General features: G+C 57.9%; 6 protein-coding genes across 11 annotated transcripts; all 6 read right to left on the reverse strand.

Annotated features, from left to right (window-relative positions):
• Positions 1-92: 92 nt before the first annotated feature.
• On the reverse strand, positions 93-9,175 carry ABB37_08933 (hypothetical protein; the record flags this gene model as incomplete). Its single annotated transcript, XM_015808120.1, has 1 exon — positions 93-9,175. The coding sequence occupies exon 1, from the start codon at positions 6,795-6,797 to the stop codon at positions 93-95; it is 6,705 nt and encodes a 2,234-aa protein (XP_015653405.1). The 5' UTR covers positions 6,798-9,175.
• A 520-nt stretch (positions 9,176-9,695) lies between these two features.
• ABB37_08934 (hypothetical protein) lies at positions 9,696-10,827 on the reverse strand (the record flags this gene model as incomplete). Of its 2 annotated transcripts, none has more annotated exons than XM_015808122.1 (1): positions 9,696-10,827. In XM_015808122.1, exon 1 carries the CDS (start codon positions 10,731-10,733, stop codon positions 9,696-9,698), a length of 1,038 nt encoding a protein of 345 aa, XP_015653407.1. In that variant the 5' UTR covers positions 10,734-10,827. The 2 variants fall into 2 exon arrangements, with proteins under 2 accessions (XP_015653407.1, XP_015653406.1); XM_015808121.1 differs by having other exon boundaries at positions 9,696-10,763.
• Positions 10,828-11,305: 478 nt separating this feature from the next.
• Positions 11,306-13,267, reverse strand: ABB37_08935 (hypothetical protein; the record flags this gene model as incomplete). Its single annotated transcript, XM_015808123.1, has 1 exon — positions 11,306-13,267. Exon 1 carries the CDS (start codon positions 12,929-12,931, stop codon positions 11,306-11,308), a length of 1,626 nt encoding a protein of 541 aa, XP_015653408.1. The 5' UTR covers positions 12,932-13,267.
• A 1,134-nt stretch (positions 13,268-14,401) lies between these two features.
• ABB37_08936 (hypothetical protein) lies at positions 14,402-15,146 on the reverse strand (the record flags this gene model as incomplete). Of its 3 annotated transcripts, none has more annotated exons than XM_015808126.1 (1): positions 14,402-15,146. In XM_015808126.1, exon 1 carries the CDS (start codon positions 14,894-14,896, stop codon positions 14,402-14,404), a length of 495 nt encoding a protein of 164 aa, XP_015653411.1. In that variant the 5' UTR covers positions 14,897-15,146. The 3 variants fall into 3 exon arrangements, with proteins under 3 accessions (XP_015653411.1, XP_015653410.1, XP_015653409.1); XM_015808125.1 differs by having other exon boundaries at positions 14,402-15,107; XM_015808124.1 differs by having other exon boundaries at positions 14,402-15,097.
• An 869-nt stretch (positions 15,147-16,015) lies between these two features.
• Positions 16,016-19,339, reverse strand: ABB37_08937 (hypothetical protein; the record flags this gene model as incomplete). Of its 3 annotated transcripts, none has more annotated exons than XM_015808129.1 (1): positions 16,016-19,339. In XM_015808129.1, the coding sequence occupies exon 1, from the start codon at positions 18,863-18,865 to the stop codon at positions 16,016-16,018; it is 2,850 nt and encodes a 949-aa protein (XP_015653414.1). In that variant the 5' UTR covers positions 18,866-19,339. The 3 variants fall into 3 exon arrangements, with proteins under 3 accessions (XP_015653414.1, XP_015653413.1, XP_015653412.1); XM_015808128.1 differs by having other exon boundaries at positions 16,016-19,272; XM_015808127.1 differs by having other exon boundaries at positions 16,016-19,263.
• A 2,442-nt stretch (positions 19,340-21,781) lies between these two features.
• ABB37_08938 (putative protein kinase) lies at positions 21,782-26,585 on the reverse strand (the record flags this gene model as incomplete). The annotated part of the gene is made up of 1 exon (XM_015808130.1): positions 21,782-26,585. Exon 1 carries the CDS (start codon positions 26,084-26,086, stop codon positions 21,782-21,784), a length of 4,305 nt encoding a protein of 1,434 aa, XP_015653415.1. The 5' UTR covers positions 26,087-26,585.
• Between the last annotated feature and the right edge of the window lie 1,121 nt (positions 26,586-27,706).

Genomic DNA, 27,706 nt, shown 5'->3' on the forward strand with positions numbered 1-27,706 from the left:
TGTCACACACACACGCAGAGAGAACAGATGAAGGATCGTGCGAGCAGGCGAGCGGGAGCGCGGGGACGGTGCGAGTTCACCGTGGAAGAAGACTAGTTGTTGATCGCGGTTCGCGTCGGGCGAAGCCGCTTCTCAGGCATTGCCAAATACAGTGGTTCCCCGATCGTGTGGCGGCGGTGCTCCTTTGGGGACGTCAGCGCCGACGTCGGCGGCAGCGGTGAGGTGGACCGCACATGCAGCCATACACTCTCCTCTCGGCTGTGTGTGTGCGTGCTGCTCGTCCCGCCACCATTCCCCGCGGTGGTTGCGGCTGTGGATGCGACGGAGGGGTGGTGTACGCCGGCGGTGGGCGCTACTCTGCCGGTGATGAGCGTAACCTTCAGCCCTGGCGGTGGCGCGGCTGTGGATGCGGCTGTGGATGTCGTGGAGAGGTCCGGCAGGGAGGAGCTTTGCCTGCTCGTGGTAGAGCGGCTGCGCACATCGACAAGGCGGCGGCGTGTGTTTGCTTTCCCCACCGACGTGGCAGTGCCGGTGAGTTGTTGCTGCTGTTGCTGGCCGGACATCGCTCCTTGGTGAGCCGGTGTGAAGCTCACGGAGGGGCCGTCGACTGGCTCGACCACGCCGACGTGTCGCGCATCTGGATGGCGATGACCGCTACCGCTATTCGCACCTGTCGTCATCACTCCCGTAGCCACGGCAGCATTCGCATCCGCATCCTCCTGAACCGCCAGAGGGGAGGTGGTGGGCGTGCTGACCGCCGTGGTGGGGCTCTCCAGATCGTGCTCGTGCGGCGGCTGCGGCACCTCCAAGTGATTTTGGCTCTTCAAGGCGGAGCGCAGAGGGGTGGTGGCGGTCGAGTTCACCGCTGCGGATGCTGCCGCCCCGTATTCCCCGTCCGTTGCCGCCGTCGCGGGGGCCGCGCTGACGCTGGTGAAGTGGCCACTGCTGAGGCTCAGACGCTCCTCCATCGCGCGGGTGCGGTCCTTGCGCTGCGCCAGGCGACGCAGCAGGGCGCGTGACTCTGCGGTGCTGTTGCTGTTACCGCAGCCCATCTCCGCCGGGCCACCACCGATGATGTTCGGGCCACTGCTGCCGTGGTTGTCGGCTGCTCGGTGAGGCCCACCGTCGTCCTCCTTATCGGTACGGCGGTCCTTCCGGGGAAGGGCGCTGCCGCGTACTGCGTTGTCGGCCCCAATGGATCGTCGGCGGGTCGTGGCGGGCGACGACGTCGTCGTGTTCAGCGCCACTCGCCGCGCCTTCTTCTCCGGCTGCGTTGATGCGGTGCGGGAGGCCGGCGCGACGGCGGTGGCGGACGACGACGAATCGGGTGAGTTGAGGGAAGCGTGCGAAACAGCGGAGGACCCGTGCGGCGGCAGCGGCTCGGCAGCCTCCCCGCCATCGGCAACGTCGTTGTGCAGTTGATGGCTGGCGGACACCGGTGCAGCGGCGAGCTCCCGTGCTGGGTCCACCTTGGAAAGGGACGTCGCCACACTGGATCGTCTTTCCCTGCTGACGGCAGCCACCTCGGAGGGGGGCAGAGAGTCGTCTGTGCCGGTGCTTGGCAACGGTGCGGCAGTGGCGACGTTGGCGTCAACGGCGGAGGAGGAAGGTAGAGGCGGCACCGACCCACCTGTTGCGCTGCGAAGCACCACTTTCCTCTTGGCGGCGGCTCTCGGGGCATCACCGCCGACCGGCACCGCACGTGTCTTCTTTACCCGTCGACACTTCAACACCGTCGTTGTCGCGATTGTCGTCGCCGCCGCCGCCTCCGCTCTGTGCGTTTCATCCTTCGCCTCCTCGCTGACGCCGCCTTCTCCCTCCGCGGCCGCCGCCGCCGCAGCAGCAGCAGCAGGTTGCTGCTTCTTCGCAGCCCTCGCGATGGACACACTGTGCAACACAATTCCACGGCGCCCCAGCCCGAGCGTGTTGGGCCGCGTCGTGCCGCGTGGCGTGTGCGTGAAGCGCAGACGCGGCGTCCGTGGCAGGCGCGCCATCACCGGCGTGCAGGTGGTAACGCCAGTCCCTGGTGGACTCCGGCGCACCACGTTGCCGCCGTCACCGGTGGAGAGCACACTCTCCACCTCGTCCGTCCCCTCCGCCGCGCCGTTGTCGGCCGCGAAGGGCTCCGTCGACGCGGGTGCTGGGGTGATCGACGTGACGACTGGAGCGGCGGGGCGGAGCGTAGCGCAGCGCAGGTCCACCGTGAAAGACGGCGGCACACTCGCGAGCGATGGCGGCGGTTCTTTGTGCACGGCGGTGCTGCCAGGGAGGGGCAACGGCCCTGCTGTTCCAGCGGCCTCGGAGGTGCGCGGCGGGTCTTCTACCGCAGAAGAATCACATCTCTCGCCGTTTATTGCAGCACTGCTGCGGGTGCGTCCGGCGTTCAACGTGGGCGGTGCCGCGAGCTCGTCTTCGCCCTCCCCCACCCCCGCCTGCGCTGGTTGCCTCGACGCTTTGATGAACGTGCCGTCCGTGCTTACCTCGCGAGCGGCAACCCCATCGTCGGCCTTTTCGTTCGTAGACGCGTCTGCCGTGTCGCGCGGCCGCATCACAGCAGCAGCGTTCTCCGACTGACTCGCATCGTTCAGAAAGAACGTAGCCGATGCCGCTATCGTGATGTCGCCTTCCTCCGTCGGCCTACCGCAGTGTCCGTCGTCAACGTATGCAAGCGTGCTCCGTCGACTCTTCTCCGTGAAAACCGCCGTGGAGGACGCACACGAAAGCGCGGGGTCACCGTCGTTGATGCTGCGCTCATCGTTCGGCCCGTCTTCCTGGAGCGATGCTGTCGACAAGTGATGGTCCGCTCGATCATCATCCGCCGCTACAGCAGCAGCAGCGGCGGGTGTGGCACCTGCCGCCGTCCATGGGCCTGCATCGCCAACTGGCGAGGCAGACTCAAGTGGTTCGGGATTGCCGTAGTTACGGCTGCGACGGCGACGCGACCGCAGCTGCTGCTGCTGCTGCTGCTCGCTGTTCGACCGCTGGTGGCTGCTCTCCGCACCACTCTGTTGTCCTCCGCTGCCGTCGCCGAGACTGCCGCCGTCTCCCTCCTCCCCTTCCCTTCCATGCATGCGCTGCTGGAAGGTCACGAGTTCGTCGAAGCGCGTCCGCAGACTCTGCCAGTCGGCCGCCCCGCTGTCGGACACCACCGTCGGTGCGGAGTTGCCGCGGCGGAACAGCCGATGTGCCTCTGGCGACTCTGGAGAGGCTGCAGACGTGGTCGACGGAGCCAGAGGCGGCGGTGGCGGCGAGGGCAATAGCAAAAGATGATGACCTTCCTTGTTGTTGTAATCCACACCGCCACCACCATCATCATCTGCGGCGGCGGCGGCGGTTAGTGCTCCTGGCATAGCGCCGTCGTGGCCTTCGGTGCTGTCTTCGGTTTCCTGCCTGTGACGACCGTGTCGGCCGGCGTGTCTGGTGGGACTGGTGCGGCACACCGATCCACCTCCCGTGGCAATACTATTATGATGACTGCCGCTGCCATTGCCGCCAGCGACGACGCCTGTCGCGGCGTTAATGCTGTTGCTGTTGCTGGCACTGATGCTGCCCCGGTTCGTGATCGTCTGACCGCGACAGCGCCGCGCGAGTAGGAGGCGTCGGCGCTGCATCAACACCATTCGTCCATACTGCGCCAGGCGTTCTTCATATGAACCGGCATCGCCCTCCGCCTCGTCATCCCACTCGAGGTCGTCGCCATCGTCGACGTGTGCATCCGCTGCCGCCGCCGCCGCCGTGCCGTTGTCGTCGATGCTCACCACCGCTGCGGTGCCTTGGTAACCGTGCCGACGACCGCCATACCGTGACCGCTTTCCACCTCCCACCTCGTCCCCGTCTCCTTCGCCTTCTCCCTCCGTCTCCCCCTCGCCCTCCGTGTCGTCCTCCGACTCGCGTGGCGGCTGGTCGTCCCTTTCGCTGCTGGTGGGCGTCGCCTGCCAGTGGCCCATCAACTCCGCCTCCAGCAGTCGCAGCTGCGCCTCCGCCTCGTCATAGCGCTCGCGGTTCGCCTCCTCGTCCGCGTCGACCACCACCACCTCGCTGTCCCGCCAGCACGCCGGCAGGTGCATGTGCTCGTGCTGCCGCTCGTAGGAGAGCCACTTCTCCTGCTGCGCTGCGTGATCGCTGCCTTCTCCTCCACTTGTGGGGGTGGGGTGGGGTCCATGAAGAGGGCTCGCCGCGTCATCTGCCGCGTTGCTCGGCCGTGATGGTGCCATCGGAGGCCGTCGCATCGTCGGCACCGGTGCGGCACTCAAGCGCCGTCGCTGCTGATGTGCGTGCAGCTCCGATAAGGAAGACGGCGGGGGAGGAATCGCGAACGGGTTGAAGACGACGGGGCCGCTCCGCTCCTCCTGCGTGTCCTGCGCTTCTGCTTCGTCACCGCCACGGACGTTGCCGGTACGATCCGCGCTGCGAGGATGCTCGCCTTCTTCCTCGTTGCCTCTGTCCTCTTCTGCAGGCGTGGCTTGTTGCACGGGGGATGAGGGAGAGGCGGCGGCCCCGTGCCCTTCCGGTGGGCGGCGGTGCCGGTGCGTCTCTCCGTCGTCGTCGTCGCCGCCCCCTACTCGCTCCACCGATGGCGAGGCGGACAAGGCGAGCTGCCGGCGTGTCGGCGCCGCCGTTGCGGAGGCGGGGATGCCAGCTCCTCCCCCAACGTTGCTGCTATTACCGCTGCCCGAGACCGGCGGTGGCACCGACACGGGCGAGGCCACCGCCACCATCAAAAAGTTCGACGCACGATCCACCGCCTGCGCCGCGTCTTTTGCGAAGGGCGTCATCGGCGGCACTGCCTGGTCCACCCTCGACGTCGGTCGGCTCGAGACGGTGTGGGAGCCGGCGGCCAACCCACTCAAGAACGCGTGCGGCTCCTCGTCTACCGAAGTTGCCGAGACGAAGCTGGAGTTATTGCAGTGCGAAAAGTTGTCGAAGGCAATTTTTGTGTCATTGCAAGGCGGAATCCCGCTCGTCCGTCGCGACGTCGCCACCGAGGACGTCAGCGAGGAGGAGACGGAGAGGGGGGAGAGGATGTCGCCCGTCCAGCGGTTCAGTTGTGGCGGCACCGCTACGGCGGCACCGCCCCCGCCCACCGGCACGTACTGCCGACTCGATGCAACAGTAGAGGCGGAACACGGCAGCACATTCGGCTGCAGCGGCGGGGGACGCACACCGGCACCGCCACCGCCGCTGCTTTCGAATGAGAAGGGCGACACGCTGGCAGAAGTAGGAGCGGCGCTGGGCGGACTGACGATGTTGAACAGAACGGGGCTGTGCCGACTGCTGCTGGAGACAGGAGTGGAGGCGTCACGATCCCCTGCCCCTCCACCTACACTATCCCCCACCGCCACCGCCGCGTCGCTCCCGCTGCTGCCCGTGAAGTTCACACTGGGGCGGGGACGGGGGCTGCTGCCGGAGTGACGCCACGCCGTTCCCGCCAGCGAAAGCGTGCCGCCAGCAGTGTCCCTGGCAGTGGGGTGGTTGAGGCCGTGGATCCCTACGCCATACGGTGGTGGCGGTATTGAACGTGATGGCTGCTGGCCAGGACTGCCGCCGCTGTTCATGCTCTGCGTCATTGGACTCCCGCCCCACGTTGACATGGGCCGCGAGAGGGGCGAGAGGGTGACACTGTCGATGCTCGTCAGGAGACTCACCGCATTCGACACGGTCGCCACGCGCAGGTTGCCGCTGCCGCCACTGCTGCTGCCGGTGACCCCCACCGCGGCCGCCGCGCCGGGCGGGGACACAGACCAGGTCCCGCGAGGGGTGTCACCCGTCAGCCAAACCCCACCGCTGTGGCTGCGCCGCAGACCCGGCAGCGTCGGCAGCACCAGCGGCGGGTTGCAGGAGGATGAGGGGGGCGTGATGCCATCGAAGAAGGACGGAGCGTAGCGGCCGCCTGCGCCGCCGCCGCCACCACCGCTGACGCTGGAGGCCGTCGAAGTCGTGTTTGGTGTGCGCTGAAGATCTTCCGAAGAAGCGGCAGCGGCAGCAGCCCCGCCACCTTCCCACTGCACGGCGAGGGAGTACCACGGAGGGACGGGACCTTCAAGCCTTCCCTTCGGCTTCTGCCCGCTTAGTCCAGCTGCTGCAGCAGCATCCTCACTACCTTCGCTCTCATGATACGGTTGATTGCTGCTGCGGTACATGTGTGCGTGACTTCGCTGTCGTACGACGACGCTCGCTTGCTGCCCGCCGCTGCTGTTGTTGGTGCTTCTGCTATGGCTATTCTTACCGCTTTCTACACCGCGAGCGCCGCCGTCCATCACGGAGGAGGCGGCAGAGAGAAAAGACGAGGAGTGAGGAGCACTGGAAAAGGATGGCGATGGGGCTGCGGTAGAAGGGCTCGCAGACAACGGGCTGCCGGGCTGTCGTCGCCACTGGGTAGCCGGCGGCGGCGGCGGCGACAGTGACAAACTGGAGGTAGTGGAGAACAGCTGCCCGAGCTGCTGGAAAACGGGTGGTGGCGTTGCAGAGGTGGAGGCGGCCACCTCGATGACGCTCTCCAGTCCAAGGTAGGCCGGGGTGGTCAGCGGTGGCGTCGCGGTAGCCTGCGAAGGCGATGCCGTGGATCTCGGCAAGCCCGCGGCGGGTTCGCTGCCGGACACACGTGTCAGCGTCGGGTGCACGACGACGACGGCGTCGGACAGCGGAGACGGTGCTGACGCGGTGGGGCGTGCTGCTTCGGTGCGTACGGGGGCAAAAGGTTCCTCCGTCGGTGTGCCGAGTGAAGCCCGCGTCGATGCCGCTCGTGGGGCGTCGACGGCGCTCGCGGCGTTCGTCGGGGAGGGACTCAGCCACAGCATTCGCTCCTGCGACGACGACGGCAGGGACTCGGACCTCCGCTTTTCGCCTCTTGCAGACGAGGAGGACACGACGCCGCCTCGCCCGCCGCGCGGCACCGGCCCGGTCGGTGAGAGCCGACCGTCCTCCACCTGCGCCAACTTCGCGTCCAGTCGCCGAAAGAGCAGCTCCTGCTTGTTCAGACAGTTCTGTGCGCCGAGGAGAAAAGCCTCGACCGTGGCGGACGTGCGCGCAGAATGCGGCACGGCGATGATTCGCGAAGAGGCGGCAGCGACGGCGGTGGGGGAGACGCTGCTGCGTGCGGATAAGTACTCGCCGCTCGCCAAAGGCGTCGTCGCTGCTGACAGCGGTGTCGAGGACGGCGTGGAGAGCTGCGTCGTGCTGCTGAGGGGGCTCCTTCCGCTGCCGCTGCCGCCCGTGGAAGCCGCCGCACCCTCCCTCTCCCTCTGCCGCAGCGCCCCCGTTGTTCGCCGGACCACCTTTGACCTTTTCACCCTAGGATCTTTCTTTAGTCGTGGTAGTAACGTGGGAGGTGTACCACTGTCTTCGTCGCCGTTGTGGGTGCCTTGTCCGCTAGCCACACCGTGGCTATTGGAGTCCGTTCGCTCATCCTGCTGCCCTTTACTTTTCGACCCTGCCTTCTTCTGGCGCGGATCGTCGTGACTGCCTCCTTCGCTCGCCGTGTGCGAGCTGCACCGCGCGGTGGATGCGACACGCGGGGGCGGGGGAGGCGACAGCGACGGCGACGACGACGAGCGCCGTGGGGATGGCGCTTCCCTGGCTCGCCTGCTCCCGCGTGCGAGAGCGGTGTGCGTCGCCGGCATCGTCTCTAATGCATCTGTGGGTGGTGGAGAGGCGGAAGGGGACTCGATGTTCTCGCTGCTGGTGCTGCTGCTTGCGGGGGGAGAGGAGGGCCGCCTCGTTGGGTCCTGCGGCTGCCCGCTCGTATTGTTGGATGTTGTGAGTGACATATGTCTTCGTCTGTGTGTGGGTGAGTGTGTGTGTCAGAGAGCTCTTCTTCTGCTTGTTGTTCTTCAATACGCAGTTACATCCAACAGCACACGCAGGTTTCTCCTTTCCCCTGAGCACGTTCAGGACTCGTTGCTTCGCCCCTGTGTACCTTCCTTGCCGTATCGCTGCCTCTGTTGTTGTTTGCTTTGCTTTTGAAAGACGTGGGCGGGGAAGAGCGATGTGTGAGGCGGTTGGTGTTTGTGCCGCAGCAGGAATTGACAGCGGGCGTCGCAGAAGGAATGAGCAGGAGCAGCAGCAGCAACGATTAATAATAATATTAATAATAATAATAATAATAATAAATAATAAATAATAAATAAGACAAATAAATAACAGGAGTGTCGAGAGTAACGTATTTGCGACCGAGCAGGGTAAAGCGAAAAATCTATATAGAGAGAAAGAGAGAAACAACGAAGGCGTTCTTAATAAACGCAAGACAGCAAGTACACACACACACACGAACGGAGAAGGGAGAAGAGCAGCGAAAAGAAAAAAGTGAAGAGCCTCAAAAAAGTGACAGAAAGGGAACGAAAGAAACGTCTTTTTTTATATTATTTTAATTTCTCGCTCACAAGGAAAAAGAAGCAGAAGAAAACGAAAAGAGGAAAAAGTAATAATAATAATAATTCGAGAACGACAGTAGAAACGTACGCGGTACAGTGGGTTTTTGTAGTAGCACAGCAGTAAAACACAGAAAAGGAAACAAAGAAAGGGGGCAAAGAAGAAAAAAAGGGATTAAAGGGTGTCTAGAGCGTTTCCTTCGTCTTCTATTTCCTTTCTTCGTGTAAGAATAATAATTACCTTCTTTCTGTCCCGTCTTCACTGTTGTCCTTTCTCCCACGAGTGTACCGCAGACAGACAGACCGGCAACGGGGAGAAGGGAGAAGGCGTGTATCCCGTCAAGACGCTAGCCTCTAAGAATAAGAAGGCTCTTAATTATGTATATATGCCTCCCTTAGAGCATGCCGTTGCTCGTTGACCCTCGACAGAGAAGGGGAGAAAGGGTGAGCGAGGGAGAAGCAGATACAGACAAGACAGGAGTAAACTATATATAGTAATACAAGACAGCAGTGAGAAACAGAGAAAAGAGAGGCCGTGTTTGGGAGACGATGAAAATGTGCGCGATCCTTCTCGCTTGTCTTCCGCAGCTCCTCCGATACCTATTGTTACACAGCACGGTACAACAGCAAAACAGAAAAGAGAGAAAAAGAAAAAACCAAAGTGTGAATGCCCGATAGCTCCTTGCAGAGTGATGGAAGAGAGAACAGAAGAAGAAGAAAGAATCAAACGTGAAGCGCTAACACTACGATGATCTTCGTTGTGTGTTTGTAGGGGGGATGGTTGCTTGCTTGCTTGCTAACGCTGAAGCTGTCATATAAGATATATATATTCGAAAGAGAAGTGACGAGAAAGGAGAAAGAGAAGTAGTGGAGGAGATGACGGGCGCACGGCGTATGTGTGCGTGCGAGAGAGAGGGACACCCACACACAGCGCAGCGCGGCTGTGGAGGCGACGTAACCGTGACAACCCCGCCGCAAAAACGGGTGTCTTCGCGGAAGAAGAAGGAACGAAATGACGCTCAGAGAATTTGGTTGAGTCGGCAAAAGAAAAAACAAATAAGAAAGGGGAAACAGCGGTGTTGGTGTACGGGCACTCCTTTCAAGGGCAATAGGAAGTCTCAGCTACGCTTTTCTTTGCTTGTGGGCTTTTGTAACGCTTCAGGAGCAGTGGGGCAGGAGCATTAAGAATCATAACAATAAACAGAGAAGAAGCTGGCGCTCTTGCTCTTGCCTCCACTTCTTCTTCTCTCTTTTGTTTTTGGAAGGGGGGGGGGAAGGAGGCGCACGTCTGCAAAGGAAAGAAGAGAAACCGAGAAGGGCCGCACTTGTTCAATGATGCAGCGACGACCACCACCACCGCAGCAACGCCTCCCGCTCTTCTCCGATTCCCTCGCCACACATCAGCGGCGGGTCCGGGAAAGAGTTTTCACCGCCAGTAGCAGAATCGGCGTCACGAAAGAGCTGACGCCGTGCCTCCGCGCTGATGTGCGCGGCCACCGCGGCCTCCACGGCGCGCTGCCACTGCTGATCGCTTGCGTCGTGCAGCGATCTCGCCGACGACGACGACGACGACACCACTTCGGCATCCGTTTCGTATTGCATCGCGTTGCTCGTCGCTGTGTCGGAAACTTGCAGGAGAGCGGAAGGGCAGCCTGTCGCGTCGTGCCCCGCGTCGCTCGCGCCTGCACAGCGGCACGGTACTCGAAACCGATCGAGTCCAACCCACACGCTCCGCACAGCGTCCGCGGGGATCACCGGAGTCGCCGCTCTTCCACCACCACCGCGATGTCGCGCGGACTCAACACGCATCAGCTGGCCGTTGAACCAGAAAAGGCGCGTTGCGGGAGGCGGCGATGCTCGGTCCGCACGGCGCTCTTCGTTGGAGGAGCCGACAGACAACGCATGTTGATCGCTTCCATCCCTTTGCGCCGAAGCGCAAATGCCCTCATATTCACCTGCTGCTGCGGGCAGTGCCGCTTCGACCTCTCCGCGGCTGTTGGGGCAGCTCTGCGCACCACTCTTTTCGTGGGGTTTGCCTTCTTTTCCACTAGCGCTGTTCGTTGCGGGCGCACACTCAACAGCGCTTGGGCGGAGCGTGGGACGGCGCAGCGACGTGGATGCGGTGTCTCTTGCACTATTCGAAGGAGATGACGCAGATAATGATGAGGTCGAAGAAGCTGCGGGGGTGGTGAGGTAGATGGAGGAGTCCGCGGAGTGTGAGGATGCACCTGTGACCTCCTGCGTGTGCGGCGGCGGCACTGCAGAAGCTGCAGGCTGTGTCGCACTCGCGTGAGTAGCGGATGTTAGGGAAAAGATAGATGATGCCTGTGCGTTCACCCGACCATGAAGGTCCGGCAAGGTACGCATCTCCCCTTTCTAATGATTCTTTTTGGGGCCTTTTTGTTTGAGTGCGTGTGTGTGTGTGAAGACCAGGGAGACGGCAGCAAACGAAGTGTGCTGCTTTAATACATAGTAATGAAGAATTGAAGAAGAGAGAGAAAGTGGGGAAGGGGGAAGGGGGGGGGTCAGAAGAGGAAGGAGAAGAGGGGCCAAGATCACCATCACCGGAGGAGCGCACGCACAGAGCACTGGCGCGTATTCGTCTTCTAGTTTTCAGTTTGCTTTTTCGGCCGTCGCGGCAGCCGTAGACGAGTTCAAAAACAGAAGGAGGGGGAAGCAAAAAGAAAACGATCAGCATGGAGACAGAGGAAGAAATAAGACAAAATACAAAAGAGAGAAAGAGCGAAAGATGAACAGCACCAAGGAAGCAACGTTGCTACGTGTTTGTGTGTGTGAAAAGGCAAACGAAGAAGGAGGCAATACATATACCCTTTGGTCGTTCCTCGTTGAACGCAACACACACACACACGCCGTCGTACGACGTACCGCTCTTTCAACCACGTCGCCTCTTTCATTCTTTCTTTTCTTTTAAACCCGGCCTATGCCACTTCGTACATGATCAGCTCGATCACAATGCCCACCCCACTCACCAATGCGTTCAGCTTAAACAGCGCCTTCAGAAAAGGGATGCACAGCGACGTCATAAAGATGTTGAGGCCGACCACGCCGGCCACCACCACGCCAAACGAGGTCGTGAAAAGCTTTGAAATGAGGTCAATCACGTCAATGAACGCCGCCTCGCCAACATCCTCAAAGAACTCCGTGATCTCCTCCTCCGCGTCGTCCTCGGACAGAGCCGGTCCAGCAGCAGCCCGCGGAGACACGTTCGCACTGTTTGAATCCATGCTACTGTTCTCTGCACTCGTCGATCGCGGTGCGCCTTCCGCGGAGGGCGTGGAGGTGGTACTTAAGTCCTCCCCCGAGCGAGCCGAGGCGGGGGTCTGCTGCCGCTGCTGCTGCTGCTGTTGCCGCAGACGCTGGTTGCGCCGACTGCGTCCTCGCGCCGCCACCGACCGCGTCACGCGGCCAGAGGCACGCAGCACCTGCCGCTTCAAATACTTGTAACTCAGCATCGTGTAGCCCACCAGGCCGAGAGAGAGCAGGATCGTCCCGTTCTCCACGACAATGCCACGCCAGCCGTGCTGCACAATGAAAGCAAACCACTGTCCGGTGCAGAACGGGACCACCATGTAGAGGCGATCCCCCAGACTCACAAGGTGGTGCGAGGTCGAGCCGTGCAGAGTGCGTTGGCGGCGTCGTGGTGCCGAGTCGGCGCGGCTGCCGTCGTCTGCGAGGGGCTCGCTCGGGTTGGTGGTGGGAGGCGCCGTCGGCGGCTTCCCCGCACGGCCGCCATCGGACCGGTCAAAGATGTGAAAGAAGTGCGTGTCGCGGTCGTGCTTGCCGTCCACGATGTCCTTCACCTTGCACAAGATGCCACTGAAGAGCCCGGTGAGAAGGGACACGACGAGCCACATCCACGAGGGCGGCGTGGCGGACACAAGAAGAGACTTGGCCGACCCGCTCGAGGCAAAGGTGGGCTGGACGGAGCCGGTGAAAGTCGTGAGCCAGCCGTAGCCGCTGCACGTGCCGAGCGCCCACGCGACCGCCATCAAGTACTCCCCACCGTTGTAGCGGTACACGGCGAGGTAAAAGGTGACGGTGACGGCCAACACGCTGAAGGGCAGCACCCGCAGAAGCAGCGGCACAAAGGCCGCAATGCTGAAGTCAGCGGGGAAGGCGTAGTAGTAGAGGGAGCTGTAGCGGTGCAGCGTGGCGGCCTCGCTGTCCACGACGGAGCCTGTCGACATGACAGCGACATCTGGTGGAACGAATGATGTGGCAGGGGAGGAAGCCGCAGCGGCGGCAACAGCAGCGGCAGCAGCAGTGGTGGAGGAAGCGAAGGCCTGAGCGCTGCTCGTACCCCTCGTCACGGATGCCGTCATCGAGCCGCCCGCTGCAGCAGCGGAGACGGACGACGGGGGTGACCCGGTCAGCGAGAGGGGAACTTCGGTGATGAAGGAGCTGCAGTAGGCGACATAGATGGCGGCAAGAGAGTAGGGAATCCACAGCAGCAGCGAGGAGGCGACAAGGGCGGCTTCGAGGGAGCTGCCGTCTGTGCCACCAGGAGTGGCCCGGCGGCTGCGGCCTGAAGAGCGGTGCTTCATATATACGTAGAGGGAGAGGAAATCAAAAAGTATCCGCAGTTAATGGACGCTGAGCGCTTCACTTGTTATCTTCGTCTTCGTCTTTCTCTTGGAAGTTTGTTAAACGCTGGCAAGAAAAAGGGGGAAAAAATGTGTACGTGTTTTTCCTGTTTCTGCTCTACTGTTTGGCAGGAAATCAGCGCTGGAGCTCAGTGAAGTGCTTGTTTGTTCGTGTGAGGGAAGAGAGTAACGACAATGGCTGCTGCTGCGATTATCAGAGGACTATAAAATGAATGCGGAGCGAACCCCAGCCAAATGACTTGTGTGCCTCTTTGCAAAGAAAGATCTTTAAAGCGCTAATGCGCGGGGCAGACACATTATTAGTATTATTATTATTGTCAAGTACGTGAAAGAAGGAAACCAAAAGGTTGCGAACGAGAGGGGGGAGGATAAGGTGAAGATGACGATGATCAATTGCCATAACAAAGGTGCATATAAAAGAAAAAGGAAAGCAGATTTTACGCATTCAATAGGACAAGAACCCTGCAAAGAGCTGCTGTGCGTACACCTCACGCAGGATACACACACCCTTTTCCTTATACACTCACACACAAAACAAACAGAAAAATGCGTGTGTGATTTTACTAGTAGTACTACTATTCTTCCCCGTTATCACTGAGTTGCTCCGTCTGCTTCACGGCAACCGCGCCGCACAAGGCGCATAAAAACCGGCTTCCGTTTTCCCTTCTCTATCCGCATCCATAATATATATATATATATGTATTAATTGCTTCCTTTATGTCTCGCGCCACGCTTCAACACGAATACAAAGAGCTTTAGAAGAAGAAGAAAAACAGAGAGGCATTATTTGTACATAGTTACATTCAACGCTTTAAATCGTGTCATTCAGCGTGCTCTTCATTAACTTTCAGGGGGAGGAGGGGGAGGAGGAGGAAGAAGAGAGGGGAGTTGTGCGTCGAAGGAGAAGACCAAAGGAATCCCCTCCCCTCCCGCCCTCCTTCTCCCTCGAAGAAGGGCGACGTGGCAAAAGTATTGACGCAGAAGACAGCCAAAACGTAAAAGAGGAAATAGGAATAGAAATATATAAAAGAAAAGAGAGAGGCGCATCACCGATAAGAGAGCCCTGCTACGATCAAAGGTGGTGGTGACATTCGTCCATCTTCGGCGCGGTTTGCCCACGATAGATCTTTGCACTGCTGGCGCCTTCACACACGCCGGTGTTTATCCATGCATGTACATCAAAGAAAAAAAAAGCACAGAAGAGGAGAGAAATGAAAAGTGAGCGTACGTGGGGAGGGAAGGGGGGAGCCTCCTCTCCTCGACCTTCACCATCTCCGCTCACTCAAACACTGCCCCAGCATACACACACCCGCACGCAGAGTGAGACAGAGAGGAGGAGAAGGAGATGAAAAAGAAGGCGGCACCAGACGCAAAAAACCCACGAATCTTTTCAAACCCGAGTCCACTTCACTATGCACGAGCAAAGATGAGCCGCGTCACGTCCTTCTCCTTCTCCGTCACTACCGTGTGGGTGCCACGCAGCGCAAAGCCCTCCTCCTCCAAGGCCTCCATGATCACCAGAAAGATCATCGACCGGCCCTTCTGGTCGCAGTAGTGCTGGCCCAGGTCAATCCGCCAGCTCTTGTAGCCCTTGTCGTTGTCCGCGACCTCGTCCGTCGTCTTAGCCGCGCCGTCCCGGACGTTGTCGCGGCCCTCCGTGTCGGCCACGTCCTCGATGCGGCCGCCCGTCGCACCGTGCGGCGCCGACCCCTCCGCACCCCTGCTGCCGCCGCCGTTCGTCAGCAGAAACTTCGCCGACTCGCCAGGACGCTGACTTGGCAGACTCGTCGTTGTCTGCTTCGGCAGGGCGCGCTGCAGAGCCTCGATGGTATCCTGGCGGATACTCGTCCCTTGGATCGAGATCGTCGGCGGGTTGAAGACGCAGGTGACGATAACGTTCGGCATGGCTGTGTTATTGCTCTGGTTTTTTTGAGGTAGGAGGTCAAAAAAAGAAATCAGAATAAATAAAATGTTGAGTTCTATTCGATCCTGGCAACGCCTGTTTACAGTCGTGTGTGTGAGTGTGAGTGAGTGAGTTCTTTCCTGTTTGGTGTTGTATTTGCGCACTGTACACTTCTTGGTGACGCAACGGGGGAGAGGTGCCGCTGAGATCGACTGTGGGGGAAGGGGGGAGAGCAAAGGGAATGAGAGAGACTTCGGAATGGTATTATGTTGTTGTTGTTGTTTTGGTGTGTGTGTGAAGTGGCATGGCAGCACGAAACGCCAACGTAGTGAGCCGAAGTGGCCGCACAACACCGGCAGGGAAAGAAGCCGAGGAGCGGGTTAAACAGGAGAGGTGGTGAAAACAAACAGGTGAAGGGGCAGAAGAATAAACAAATAAAAAAAAGGCGTTCTTATATGTTTTATGTCCTTCTTTAGCATTGCGTGCCGTCCGTATCACTTCCGTTCGCTCCTCTCAAAGGAAGGAGCATGGAAAAACAAAGATCTCTGACTGATGGAGACGCCTCCCGTTCTCGTTTTCTTTCTTCTTCCCTTCGTTTGTCATCTGCAACACACAGCAACAAATATATATTTTTCCGCCACCGGCGTTCATCATCGAACGGCCTTTTTTACGCCCATTTTTATTCCCTCGTCGGTGGTGGCCTTCTTCTTCTTGTCATTACAACGACGTTGCATTCCTTCCGGCCCTGACACCTTCGCTGCTCGGCAGCACACGAGATACGCATAAACAAATATATATATATATACACGCGAGTTTGCTTTTTACGTGATGCCACACCACTTGCTCCAGTGGCTCGGAATGCTTTTCTTCGCATTAAGACCTCGCAGCTCTATTTCTGGTTTACTAGTTGTTTGCTTTTGTTTCTCTGATCGTACTAGCATATATATATATATATGCGACGCACAACGCATCTAACCTCATCAAATACACGCACAGCCAAACATAAAAAGGAACAGAGAGCACCCGCGCTCTCTGTCCGGGACGGAACGTCTATTAAAAAACGAGAAAAGAAAGAAAAGGAAGAAAGGAAGAAAGGAAAAGAGACTTCTGCGCTTTTCTTGTCAGTTGTGCGATGTTTCATTGGGAAGCGCGAAGCTGACGGTTCGCCGCGAGGAACGCGCGGCGAGGTCAGCAGCGGCAGCGGGCGCCTTCACGCTTGGGTCCACGGCGCCTTTTACGCGTTGAGCCGCCCCGAGAGGCGTGTGCGCTGCGGATGACGCCACCTCTATCTCGCGCGCCTCTCGCGTGAACGTGCGAAGCCCCTCGGCGAGCGACGGTCGCGCGTGTGCTCCGGCTGTTGCTGCGTGCCACGTCGCATCCGTGGCGAGCCCGTCAGATGGAGTTGCGGTAGACACACCCTCCCGCCGTGCCTGCGCCGACCCATGACGCCGGCGGTGGTGCGCTAGAAATGAGGCGTCATCATCGGCGACATCGTTGCGCAGACGCGGCGCAGACGCGTGTACGCCTTCCACTTTAATACACCCGCCGCGCCTGGAGCTGCTGGCGTGGCTCAGCGCAGACCGGTCGCCGCCAGTCCCGTCAAACGACGAAGGGACGGTTGAGGCGGTGGTGGGGAGCCGCATCGCATTTCCCTCTGCCTGGTGCGCATAGGAAGAGGAGGAAGAGACGTTGGCGACAATGGCGGATGCGGAGAGAGAGTCTAATCCAGACGAACTTCTCCGCGCCGTCGCACGCGGCAACGGTACCTCCGCCGTGCGGGCGGACGTCCGGGCGAGGGCGGCTGCCTGTGCCCCGTGCGGTGGGGCGGCGGCCACCACCCCCCCCTCCACCGCCGGCTTCGATTGCAGCATCTCCGCCGACGGCCACGACGACGTCGTCCAACCGGGGCCGCGAGCCGGCGACATCCACGACAGCACGGAGTCGTGCAGCGAGGATGACGACGCCGGCGCCACCGGCGGCAGCGCCTGCGAAGTCCGCGTCCGCTCCGCTGCGGCGTCCGCGTAGCGCTGCATAACGAGCGACTCCCACGCTGGGTTGGCGTCACCGTTGTCCGCCGACGCCACCTCCTGCTCTTCCCGTCGTCGACGACGCGACGAACGCTGCGTACCGTCGACAACACGCGGGGCGGCCGCCCCCTCCGGCGTCAGCACCGTCGTGGACGTCACGAAGAGGCGGCCGATGTGCTGAAATCCCGGCATCCACGACAGCGCCGTGCCGACGGCGTTGTAGCGCGGAATGACCATCGCAGTCCCGACCTGCCGCGCACGCGTGTCGCCGTCCTCGGTGCGGTATCGCTGCCGAGGCGGTTCCCCGCGGCCGCGCTCGCTCTGCAGCGTTGTCGCGCCGGTAAATGACGGGCTGGTAGAGTAGGGCGCGTTTCGCGGCAGAGCGGGAGGGATGGGCAAGGCAGCGAGGCCAGCAGCAGCAGCAGCAGCAGACGATGACGATGACGATGACGTGCCGCTGGCGCCGGTGAGCAGCGGGGCCTCTTCCTCCATCAGTCCATCGCGCAGGCGACACAAGATCCACGATGCACCGCGCAGGAGCTGCCGGGCACCGAGGTAGACGGAGCTGCGAGACGGCATCATCCCCGCAAGCCTCTCACTGCTGTCTCGGCGATCGCCGCTACCGCTGCCGCCCCCGCCGCCACCGCCGCTCAGTCGTCCCTGCGGCGTCACGCCGTACCGCTTCCGGTAATCCTCCTCCTGCAGCGTCACAGGCAGAAAATCATTGGAGGCGCCTGTGCGCGCGTCCCACGGCAGCTGCGGATCGGAGGGCCGTCCCCCGTCGACGCCGCCCCTCCCCGATCCAGCCGCCTCCGACGTCGGGCCACCGCCGCCACCACGCCGGTCCTGCTCTCGCAGGGCTTCGTTGCGGTCCTCCAGGCCGCCACCGCCGCCCACCCACGGCTCTACCACCGCCATCTCCGGCACGACGGTCCCGTCGCCGCGGTTCACGGCGACCTGTGCGGCGGCCCAGTCCACGCTGTACGTGCTCTGTGGACTTAATAGTGCGGCGTAGAGGCGTGCCGCCGAGCTGCTCAGACGCGACGACGGTGGGTTGGCGCGGACGTAGGCCAGCATGTCCTCCACCCGGTCGTTGCGGCTGCTGCTTGTGTTGTCCGTCACGCCACGCTCGAGGGGCGCCTGCATGCGACGTCGACGCAGCAGCAACTCCGCCAGCTGCGGGGCCGTCAGAAACGTCAGCAGCGCCGTGTCCACACTTTCGGGACTGAACGTGTACTCGCTGGCAGGACGCAGCACCATGCTCGGCGAGAACACCCTGGACGGTGCACAACAAGACGAGGACGAAGAAGGAGTGAGCAATGGAACCTGCACGACTTTCACGCCGGTCCCGCCGCGCACCGGCATTGCCACCTCGCTCAGCCGTGCGATGGCCCGCCGACACGCCGCCACCGACACGAAGACGCACAGCAGGACCGCGGACTTGTACGTTGGCCGCCACGGCATCTCAGGCCACGGGGCCTGCGACGGAAAATAGAAGACGCCGGAGAGCACCGACCCTCCGCTGACGCGGCCGCAGGCACGCCGGCGCTCATCAGCGTTGATGTCCTCCCCCGCCACCGTGCCCCCTGCCGCAGCGGTTAACGTGGCGATGGCGTCGTGCACGTCGTACACAAGACGATCGGAGTGCAGAAGTCCGTAGAGAAACGCGCTGCGCTCGATGAGATCGACGGCGCTGGGCAGAGCGAGGCCACCAATAGGCACCGCCGCTCCTGCTTTCCTTGTGGAGGCTGTCCTTGTTGCTGCGGATGCTGCCGCTGCCGTTGCGGTTCGACTGTCGGCCGCTGGTGTCCGTAGAAGGCCTTCGCTCGCAGAAGGGAGAAAGCGCGGCTCACTGTTGTTAAAAGCGGGGGCTCCTGCCCATTGTGTCACCCCTCCGCTTGGCAGTCCCTCTCGTTTGGAAGACGATCCGTGCGCGCTCTGCATTATGTTGAAGTGCATAGGGAATTTTCAATAATAATAAAGTAAACAATATTCTTTTAAGAAGTATATGGCCCTTTGAAACGGCGAGTGTAAGATGAACGCAGGCGTTCTCACAGCCAGCTCAAACGTGCCACGAGCAGCCCTGCAGATTTGCACGAGGTCAAACGCAGGAGAAGCGGTCTTCTTTGCGCTGCTGTAGTAGCCTTTTGTATGTGTGTGTGTGTGTGTACGTGTGTCAGCTGTTGATGACAGTGGAACAGAATTTCTCAAGACGAGGCCACAATGCGGCGTTCCTTCTTAGCCAGTGTTATTCGTGCAAGACCTGGCGAGTTGACACGTTTCGCATACGTCACAAGCGATGAGGCCCGCTTTGTGTATAGTGGTTTGTCTGCTTGTCTGCCTATGTGCTCTGGGGAGAGGGAGGAGGGGGGAACGGCACCGATTTGTATATCGGTGAGTGTGAATACGTGAGGAAGCTCCAGCACGGAGTTACACGATGAAGCGGTAAGCACAGCGGATGAAGTGAGAGAGAGAGCGAAGAAGGTGGAGAGTTAAAAGAAAAAAAAAAGAGAGAGCACGCACGCGCTGGAAGATCGTACCTTCGCATTTGCGGAAGAAACTAAAAGAGGTTTGGAAAGAAGTCCTGCCCCTCTCTTCCCAAGCTGTCATCCCTTATCAGGAAAGGCGGAGCATGCGAGAAGGGGGCTTAGGATGCTCGACAGCTCCACAGGCGTCGGGTTGCTGAAAGATCTCCTGCTGTGTGAGGCACACGCCTCTCTGAGGAGATGCAGCGGCCACTGTGAAAAAGAGAAGAAGTCAATGCTGCCTAGTCGGTTGATTTCGTTTATACTGCTACCTTTGGATATCGCATTCATTGTGGAGAAGAAAAGTAGAAAGCGCAGCTATGGAGGTTCTATTCTGGGAGGGTTTTAATACGGAAATTGGCAAAGAAATAAGAAGAGAAAACACCCAAAAGAAGCGGAGCAAAGTTGCTGACATAATTCGCACAGAAAAATAAAAAGCCTCACCGCTACAAATGCAAAGTTCAGCGCGCTCCAACACACATACACACATACAGACGAATAGGACGGTAAAAACAGACAGGAAAGGAAAGAGGGAAAAAACCAGAAATATGAGAGACGATTTGAAAGAGCAGGAGGTGAGGTCACGCAAGCACCCGCTGTGAGGATTGCAAAGAGCACACACGCGGACGCCACCGCACACACACACACACGCACGCACGCACACATCCACACATCCACTGAGTGGAAAGAAAGAAGAAAAAAAAAACATATATTTGCATTTTCTGATACATATGTGTGTGTATGCGATAAGGCCTTCACGGCATTTATCTACCTTGCATACATGAGGAGAGCGAGCCCAACAACAACAAAACCAAAGAGTAGAGCAACCACCAGAAAAAAGAAGCCATCATCACACGTAGAATGCAGGAAAAAAGAAAAAAAAAGAAGAATCCAAGATCGAAGAGGAAGGCTCAATAACGTTAATAGTAACGATAATAGTAAACATTTTTTTTACAATACTTGACAACGAATTACAGTCAGCAGCAAAATAAGATCTTCAGCGTACTGCTCGTACATTTCATTAAAGTTCAAAAAAAAAGGGAAAGAAAAGAATGTTCATTAGACCCTTTAACGATGTCTCCCCGCGCGCTTCCTCGATTGTTTTCTTGTTGTTTATCGATTTGTTTTTTGCGACGGAATTTCGCATGAATTCCATTCACATTTCTTTTTAGTGTTTTCCTCGAAAGCGCAACGGCAGTTGCGTAGTAAAGTGCATGCTCCATCGCCACCGTTGAACAATGCAGCAGAGCGAGACAGAAAAGGCCGGGGTCACGTCAATTTACGTGAAGAAATGGATAACAGGAAGACTTTAAAGGTGTCTTCTCATTTCATTAATATTATTGTCAAAAAAAAAGAAGAAAGAAAAGAAGAAGAAAAAAACGCTTTTTTTGAATGCAACACTTTTGAACGAATGTCGGCGTTTCAATACGTCACCAGAAGAGGAAGAGAAGAGAAGAGAAAGGGAAAGGGGAAAACAAGAAAGGAAAAGAAACTTCCGCACCTGTAAAAAAAAAAGGAAAAAAGAGAAGGAAGGAGTGAGGGAATACTTATCACTGCAACATACATCATGAACGGAATAACAAAATGAAAACCAAAAAGAAGCAGGCGGGACTCTTTCTTTTTTTCTTTTCAATACGGAGGTTAATTTGTAGCAACGAGAGAGTACAAGAGAAGAGGAACACTTTAGAAGAAGAAAAAGAGAGAGACGGGAAGAAGGAAGAAAGGCGGTGTGTAGCAGGCGGCGCGCTGAAGCCGACTCAATATAATATGAAAAAGGAAAAAAGAAAAATCTGCATACGATCGCACATCAGAACACGAAAGAAGCAACCAAAACAACCAAAAATAAAAACCAATCTACGGCTTTACGAACAAGGTAAAAAATGGCAGAAAAAAAAGGCAGGAAAAAGGAACTCAGCAATAATAATAATAATATTCTGTCAACTTCCTTCTGCATCAACGCTACGAAGCTCTTCCCGCCGTCGCAACAAACTGTTATTAAACAATAAAGCATATACGAAACCATCAGTGCACAATAGACAATATAAAAGACTGCATCGGCTCACGTGACACAGTGACACCTGCGTATCAACCCGACGCGCGGTCAAGGAGTAGAGAAAAAAGGGGGAAAAAAAGACGAAGCGATCCATTGATACGTGTATAGAAATACGCATCCGCTACCCTTCCCATGAATCTAAACTGGAGGGCGTGCCAATGCCACGCTCGCTGCCTCGTCTACCCCGACAGACGCCACAAATGCGCAGAGTAAGAGGAAGAGTGTTTGAGTCGAGAGGAAAAGAGTTAAAAAAAAAGGGAGACATAGAGGAAACAAAGCACTTCATTTAGTCTCCTGAGTGAGCACAGAGCCCGCGTGTTCGTCATGCTCCGTCAGCTGTGACGAGTCAAGAGAGATGACGCTTCCGTTGCCCGAACTGAGATCGAAGCCGTCACCACCATCCCCTCCTACTCTATCACTTCTGTGTGGTGAGTTGGGTCGGGCGTGTGCACTGCCCGGCACCCCGCTGCCCCGACCACCGGGACCAATGCGGTGTGACATTTTGTGCTGCAGGATGTGCCGGTGCCGACGCTGCTCCACAACCTTCTGCATCCACGACTGAATCGATGCGTCTCTGGCCTGCAAAATGGGGTGGTAGAAGAGCTCCGCCGCGGTGCTGCGCTCGTTGGGGTTGCGACGCAGGCAGGCGAGGAGGAAGTCCCGCACCCCGGGCACGTCGCACTCGATGGGCAGCGTGCTGTCATTCTCCATGTTCCGGTAGTACTCGCACATCGCGGGGAGACCCAGTGCGTGCTGGGGGAGGTCCACAGACAGTATCTCCGCCGCGATACACCCAATCGACCACACATCGCACGCGCTGCCGTACGGCTCGCCCACCAACGTCTCGGGAGCCATGTACGCAAAGGTGCCTTTAATGAGACGCAGGTCGCCACCGTGTTTGTGCACGGCGGTGCCGAAGTCGGTGATCTTGACGTGCCCGAGACGAAATAGCACGTTGTCCGGCTTCAAGTCGCGATGCACGATGCGCAGGCTGTGCAGGTAAGCCACGGCGCTGATAATCTCACGCAACACAAGCTTGACCTCCGGCGGGTTCACCAGCTTGCCGCTGTGTATCAACGAGCTGAGGGAGCCGCCGGTGCAGAGCTCCATGAAGATCGAGATGCAGTTGTCGTCGCGCTCGCAGAAGTAGTAGCGGACGATGCTCGGGTGCTGCAGGGAGCTCATAATCTCCACCTCCTGCGCGATCTCGCGTAGCTGAGACCCGACTCCGGTGGTGCCACAGTCGGCATCAGGCTTGCTCGTGCTTTCGTCAGCCGCCTCGCCGGTTTTCGGGGCGGCCGGGTGGCACGCCGCACCGGGCGCCGCCTTCGCCTCTCCATTGGCGGAGCCACGAGCGGAGGTGTTTGCCGTGATGTTGCTGTGCCCGCCCTGCGCTTCCTGGCCCCCGTCGTCAGAGTCCTCCTTCAGGTACATGCGCTTCACCGCGCACTTCGCACCGGTTTGCTCCATTTCGGCCTCGAACACGTTCCCAAAGGCGCCACCGCCCAGTCGCCGGCCGAGCACGTACGGCGGCGCTTGAAAGGGCTGCGAAGGCGACTGCTCTTGCTGCATGAGCGCAGGGAAAGAGACGCCGCCGAGCTCTGCCTCCACACCGAGACCGGCGAGGAACAAGGTGTTGATGGCGGTGGAAGTGAAGGGCACCTTGAGACGAGCAGAGGGAGGTACCTGATAAGGGTAGCCGTTGGCTTGGCGTGAAATGAAAAAGACGGGGCGGCGCTCCACCTGCAGCCACGTCAGCGCTGTGTGCAACACCTCCGACCCGTCCGGCGCATCCGCCGCGTGGATAAGAATCACCTTAAAGCGCTCGGAACCGTGCTTGAAGGAGCTGTCGAGGGCGTGCAGGTCGGCGACGCGCAGCAGTATGAACATCCGATCCCACAGCGACGGCGCGACCTCCGAAAGCAGGTTTGCGTTGTCGCAGTAGATGAGAGCGGTGATGTTCACCTTGTCTGGAAGATTCGCAAGCTGCTGCTGGCCTGTCGACCCGTTAACACCACCGTCAGCTCCCTTGGCGCCGTCTCGCATACCTCCGCTACTCCCACTCACGTGCTCCTTGCCGTTCGTGTGACCCTCAAAGCGGTCCTCTCTTGTCGCGTCTGCCCCGTCGTTGCGAACTTTTGACGAGCTCATCGTCTCCTGGACCAGAAGGGACTGCCGCTGTTTCAGGTACTTTTGGTGCTGTTCGTACGTAGCATTACTCAGCAACAATGTGTTGTCACGATCCAAGTCCTGCTTCTGCTTCGCGCCGTCGCCAGCCTGTGGAGGTCTGCTCGTGAGCGAGGGCGCGTTATCGTCGGTGAGGGTCATGTCGTCATCGTAGTACCCACCTGCTGCCGTGCCCGACCCGCGTCGCTCCCCGGAAAGGTTATCCGGAATGCGGTAGTACTGTGCTCCAGGGCCTGCAGGGTGGGCGTTGCCCTCCGTCAGGGCTCGCAAATTTCGCACCGCCAGCGAGGTCTGCTCTGTGGTGTAGTCGCTCCGCGCGTCCGCGTCGTCGCTGTTCGCCAGTCCTCCCATGCCACGGCCGCGTGGTCCACCGTATTTCTCTTCGTTCCCTTGAACATAGCTGTTCACACCAGTAAGGCTGTCCCCTTCCTCCAGCTCTTCTTTTTCCATCCGTTGCTGCGCAGCACGCACCACGACCTCGCGGAAGTAGGTCGCGGCAGCCGACGTGTAAGTGTTGTTGTGGAGGATGAACAGCGCCAAAACGTACATCACAACAACGGCGACGCCCAGCACTGCGGAAAGCACGATGCAGACCACTTCGTGGGCGCGCCCAAACACCGCGAGGAAAACAATACAAAGAATCGCCACAACAAAGCACGCAATAAGCATCCCAGTCACAATCCAGCGATGCTGCGGCAGCCCCAGCCACTGTCGCATACGGAACACCCACGTGCAGCGAAGCTGGCAAGCCTCTTCGCTAGAGATCGCATCGAACAGGCGCGACGACACGCGGTCGAACTTCGCGCTGCTTGGCCCCTCTTTTTTCCACGTAGCTACGACGTCTGCAACGAGTGAGCGCAGCTTTGGCTTCGACCAGCGCATCAGCAATCGGTTCAAATATACCCCTTCTAGCTCGAATGCAGAGAAACTGATATTGGCTTCCAATGTCCGCAATTCACGCTCACGGTGTTGCGTCCAGATGGAGACGATTGAAACTGACGCCTGGCTGCCCTGTTGTTGACGGGCCTGCAATAAGCTCATGAACTCTCTTCGTTGTAACTGTAACTCATTCCACTTAATAACGTTCGCAAAAAAGTAAAAGAGAGACGGCGTCCGCAGCCACTCTAGTTCTCCGCGGCGATTGGCAAAGGACTGCTCGTCGCAAAAAGTATCTCCTCCGTCATCAGCGTACGGATGCAAATCATCGGCGCGCACCTCGATTTCAGTAGCGCTGCTTTGCGTAAGCGAGGATCCATCTTCATAATCGTAACTACTGTGATACGGCATCTCGGCGTTTCCATCACCCTCGCTCAGCGCACTCATGTGGCTCGCGTGATGCAACGGATTAACTTCGCTGATGCTAACTCTGTTGTTGGGAACTCCTGAGCCGTTCGATAGTCGCCCCGGAACGCCTCCTTGCCTCTTGTCGCTGTTTCCAATAAAACCACGCAGCACCTGAGCACTACGACGGCTGCGGCTAATGCTACCACGGGTGTCCGTTGTGATAGCGTCGCCAGGCGCCCCGTGCGTGTCTAGAACGTTTCCGGTGCGCGTCACAGAAGGGCGTGGTCCGCTTCCTCTTGCCTCGCCGCTGCTTCTGTGCTCAGTTCCATCGGATTGCTTCGCGATACGTGGCTCCTGATCGGTGGCCTGAATCGGAGGTAAGCTCTTTAGAACGTCTGCATTAGGCAAAGGATCGGCGTTGCCACCACGGGCTCCTTCTTTGCTTGCGGAAAGCTGCCGAAGCTGTTGAGCTGGAGGCTTCGTTGGTCGCAGGGGTCCACCCAGATGTTGTTGCGCAGCATTATCTCCACTTAGCCGAGAAGGGCGATCAGCGGCATTGAGTCGGTTTGACTGACCCGCTGCGTCGGGCGATTTTGCAGTGTTTGAGCCGTTGGGGTGCCTATCAAAGCGGTTTTCATCCTCGAACGCGGGTGAGTCCGAAGATGCTTCGCCATCTGTCGCTTTCGCCGATCCAGACGCTTTGTGCAGCGCATTCGATTTCTTAACCTTAAACCGACCTTCGTGTGGAGCGGCTGTCCCATTGAGGCTGTCTAATGGACTAAGAGGACGGATACCAGAGCCTTGAGGTTGTGTCAGTTTTTCGTTTCCGCCGGCCGGGACGCAGTTCCCGTTGCCGGTCACTACTTGGGGCTGACTATCCATACGGGAAGGCACACGACGGCTTTGAACCACAGCAATTCTACTCCGAATAGGGCTTCGTCTTCCAGATGCTGAAACAGCCTTTTCTAGAAGCCCGCCGCCCGTTTTTCCACTTTCTGCGATTGAGTAACGTTTCGCAGGTTTCTTTGTTGAATCGTGACGGAAATCTGTGGCTTTTGTAAGTGCCGCTGTCCCCTCTGCGTTTTCGACTTTCGTAGAAGATGCTGAATTCGACATTGCACGTCACTTACTGGCACCACGACAGGTGGGTCAGGTTGTTGATTCGTCCCAATTATTAGCGAGCGATTCAATTCATCAAGCTATAATTTTGTTGCACAACACACGCAACCTGCTGATTCCGGGTTATTGGAGGATGAACAAGCAAAGAAAAGCAGCTACCGATGAAAAGAGAAGATAAAGAAGAAGAAATAATATACAGAAAAGGTTTTTCGGTGCGTTGCTGACACCTAGTTATTCTACGAGACGCGTGGATATTAAACGAATTGATTATTCCTGTCTGCTGTTTGCGCGCCGACAAGCTTCTGCTCTTGTTAAACCAGATTCTAAAGGACGGCAAGACAAATCGCAGGGAACGCTTTCGACAAACTGCAGCAGTGGATCAAAGAAAAGCACTTGTGTAGCACCCTGGGGTTTATTTCAAATGGCTAGAGTCTTCAGACCTATACAGTGCCTGTTACAGTGATACTATCGTGAAATCACCACCGTGCTCTTTTTCTAAATCGAGCAGTGCCATTCATTGAAGTAGAAGGAATGTCGAAGAGCAGGCCAGAAAAAAAAAGGGAAAGGGCGAAGAAACAACGCAAGGAAAGGAAGCAACGCAAAGTAGAGGGAGCTAGAAAAATCATTTTATAAGCAGCATTGACGTTTGCGACAAAGATGGAAAGCGCCGGCCTGAACACTCCGATCTCACAAATTTGATGAAGACAGTGTTGGTGTTAGTGGCAGTGAGCTGTTAATCTTTCAGTCTGAGTGAATGAATGAATGAATTATCATCTGACCCTACGCTTTGGCAGTGCTCATGTTGAAAAGCGTGGCTTTTAGATATCGTCTTCTTACGAAACCACTATGCCTACGTGACAAAAAACTCGACGCACGCGACGTACCGCATCACCCCATTCCTGTTTACACTCAGCGACACTTTCCTCCTAACGTCACTTTTCTTTTCGAAGTAGTGTACACTGTTTTCCGGTTATTAAAAAAGCTGGTGACTAACGTATGCGATCTAGTCCCACAGCCAAAAAACGGACAGACGAGTGAACCTCTCAATGTTAAGAGGATAGAAGTAGATGCTCCTGCAGTCCTGTGGGACGCGAAGGGTTAGGTATGCAGCAGATCAATAAGCTCACGCAAACAGAATGATAAACCCTGCTTGTAAAGAGCTTTACACAGTTCCTCAACTAGTGATTCTGTTGCCTTCGTTCGAGGTGGAGTACATACATTGTAAGTTTCACTTCCGTTAAGACGCGGCGACGAAATGATGCACATAGAGATGAGAAAGAAAAGAAACACTCGTAGTCTACATCGACAGCATCTGACCTCTGGTCACCATTAGGTTTCATAGTTTTCAGCGAATTTATTGAAGTTCATCTTTGCTTTCTCTGCGTATTCCCGTGAGGGTTATTTTCTCGGATGCCGCCATCGACCTCAGAAAAGGTTTCTCTTGGGTTCAAAGCAGGACTTTCCTAGATAAATAGAAAATATATGGTACATTTTCTACGGTGGCTCCGTACGGCGAGATCCATCTAATGGCTCACGTTATCTTCCCTTGGACCCCTCGTGCAAAGTAGCCACCAATTCTCTCTTGTTTACTTTAGAAAGAATCCACCCTCAGCGTAA

Source organism: Leptomonas pyrrhocoris (assembly GCF_001293395.1).
Source record: "Leptomonas pyrrhocoris isolate H10 chromosome Unknown, whole genome shotgun sequence".
Lineage (NCBI taxonomy): Eukaryota > Euglenozoa > Kinetoplastea > Trypanosomatida > Trypanosomatidae > Leptomonas > Leptomonas pyrrhocoris.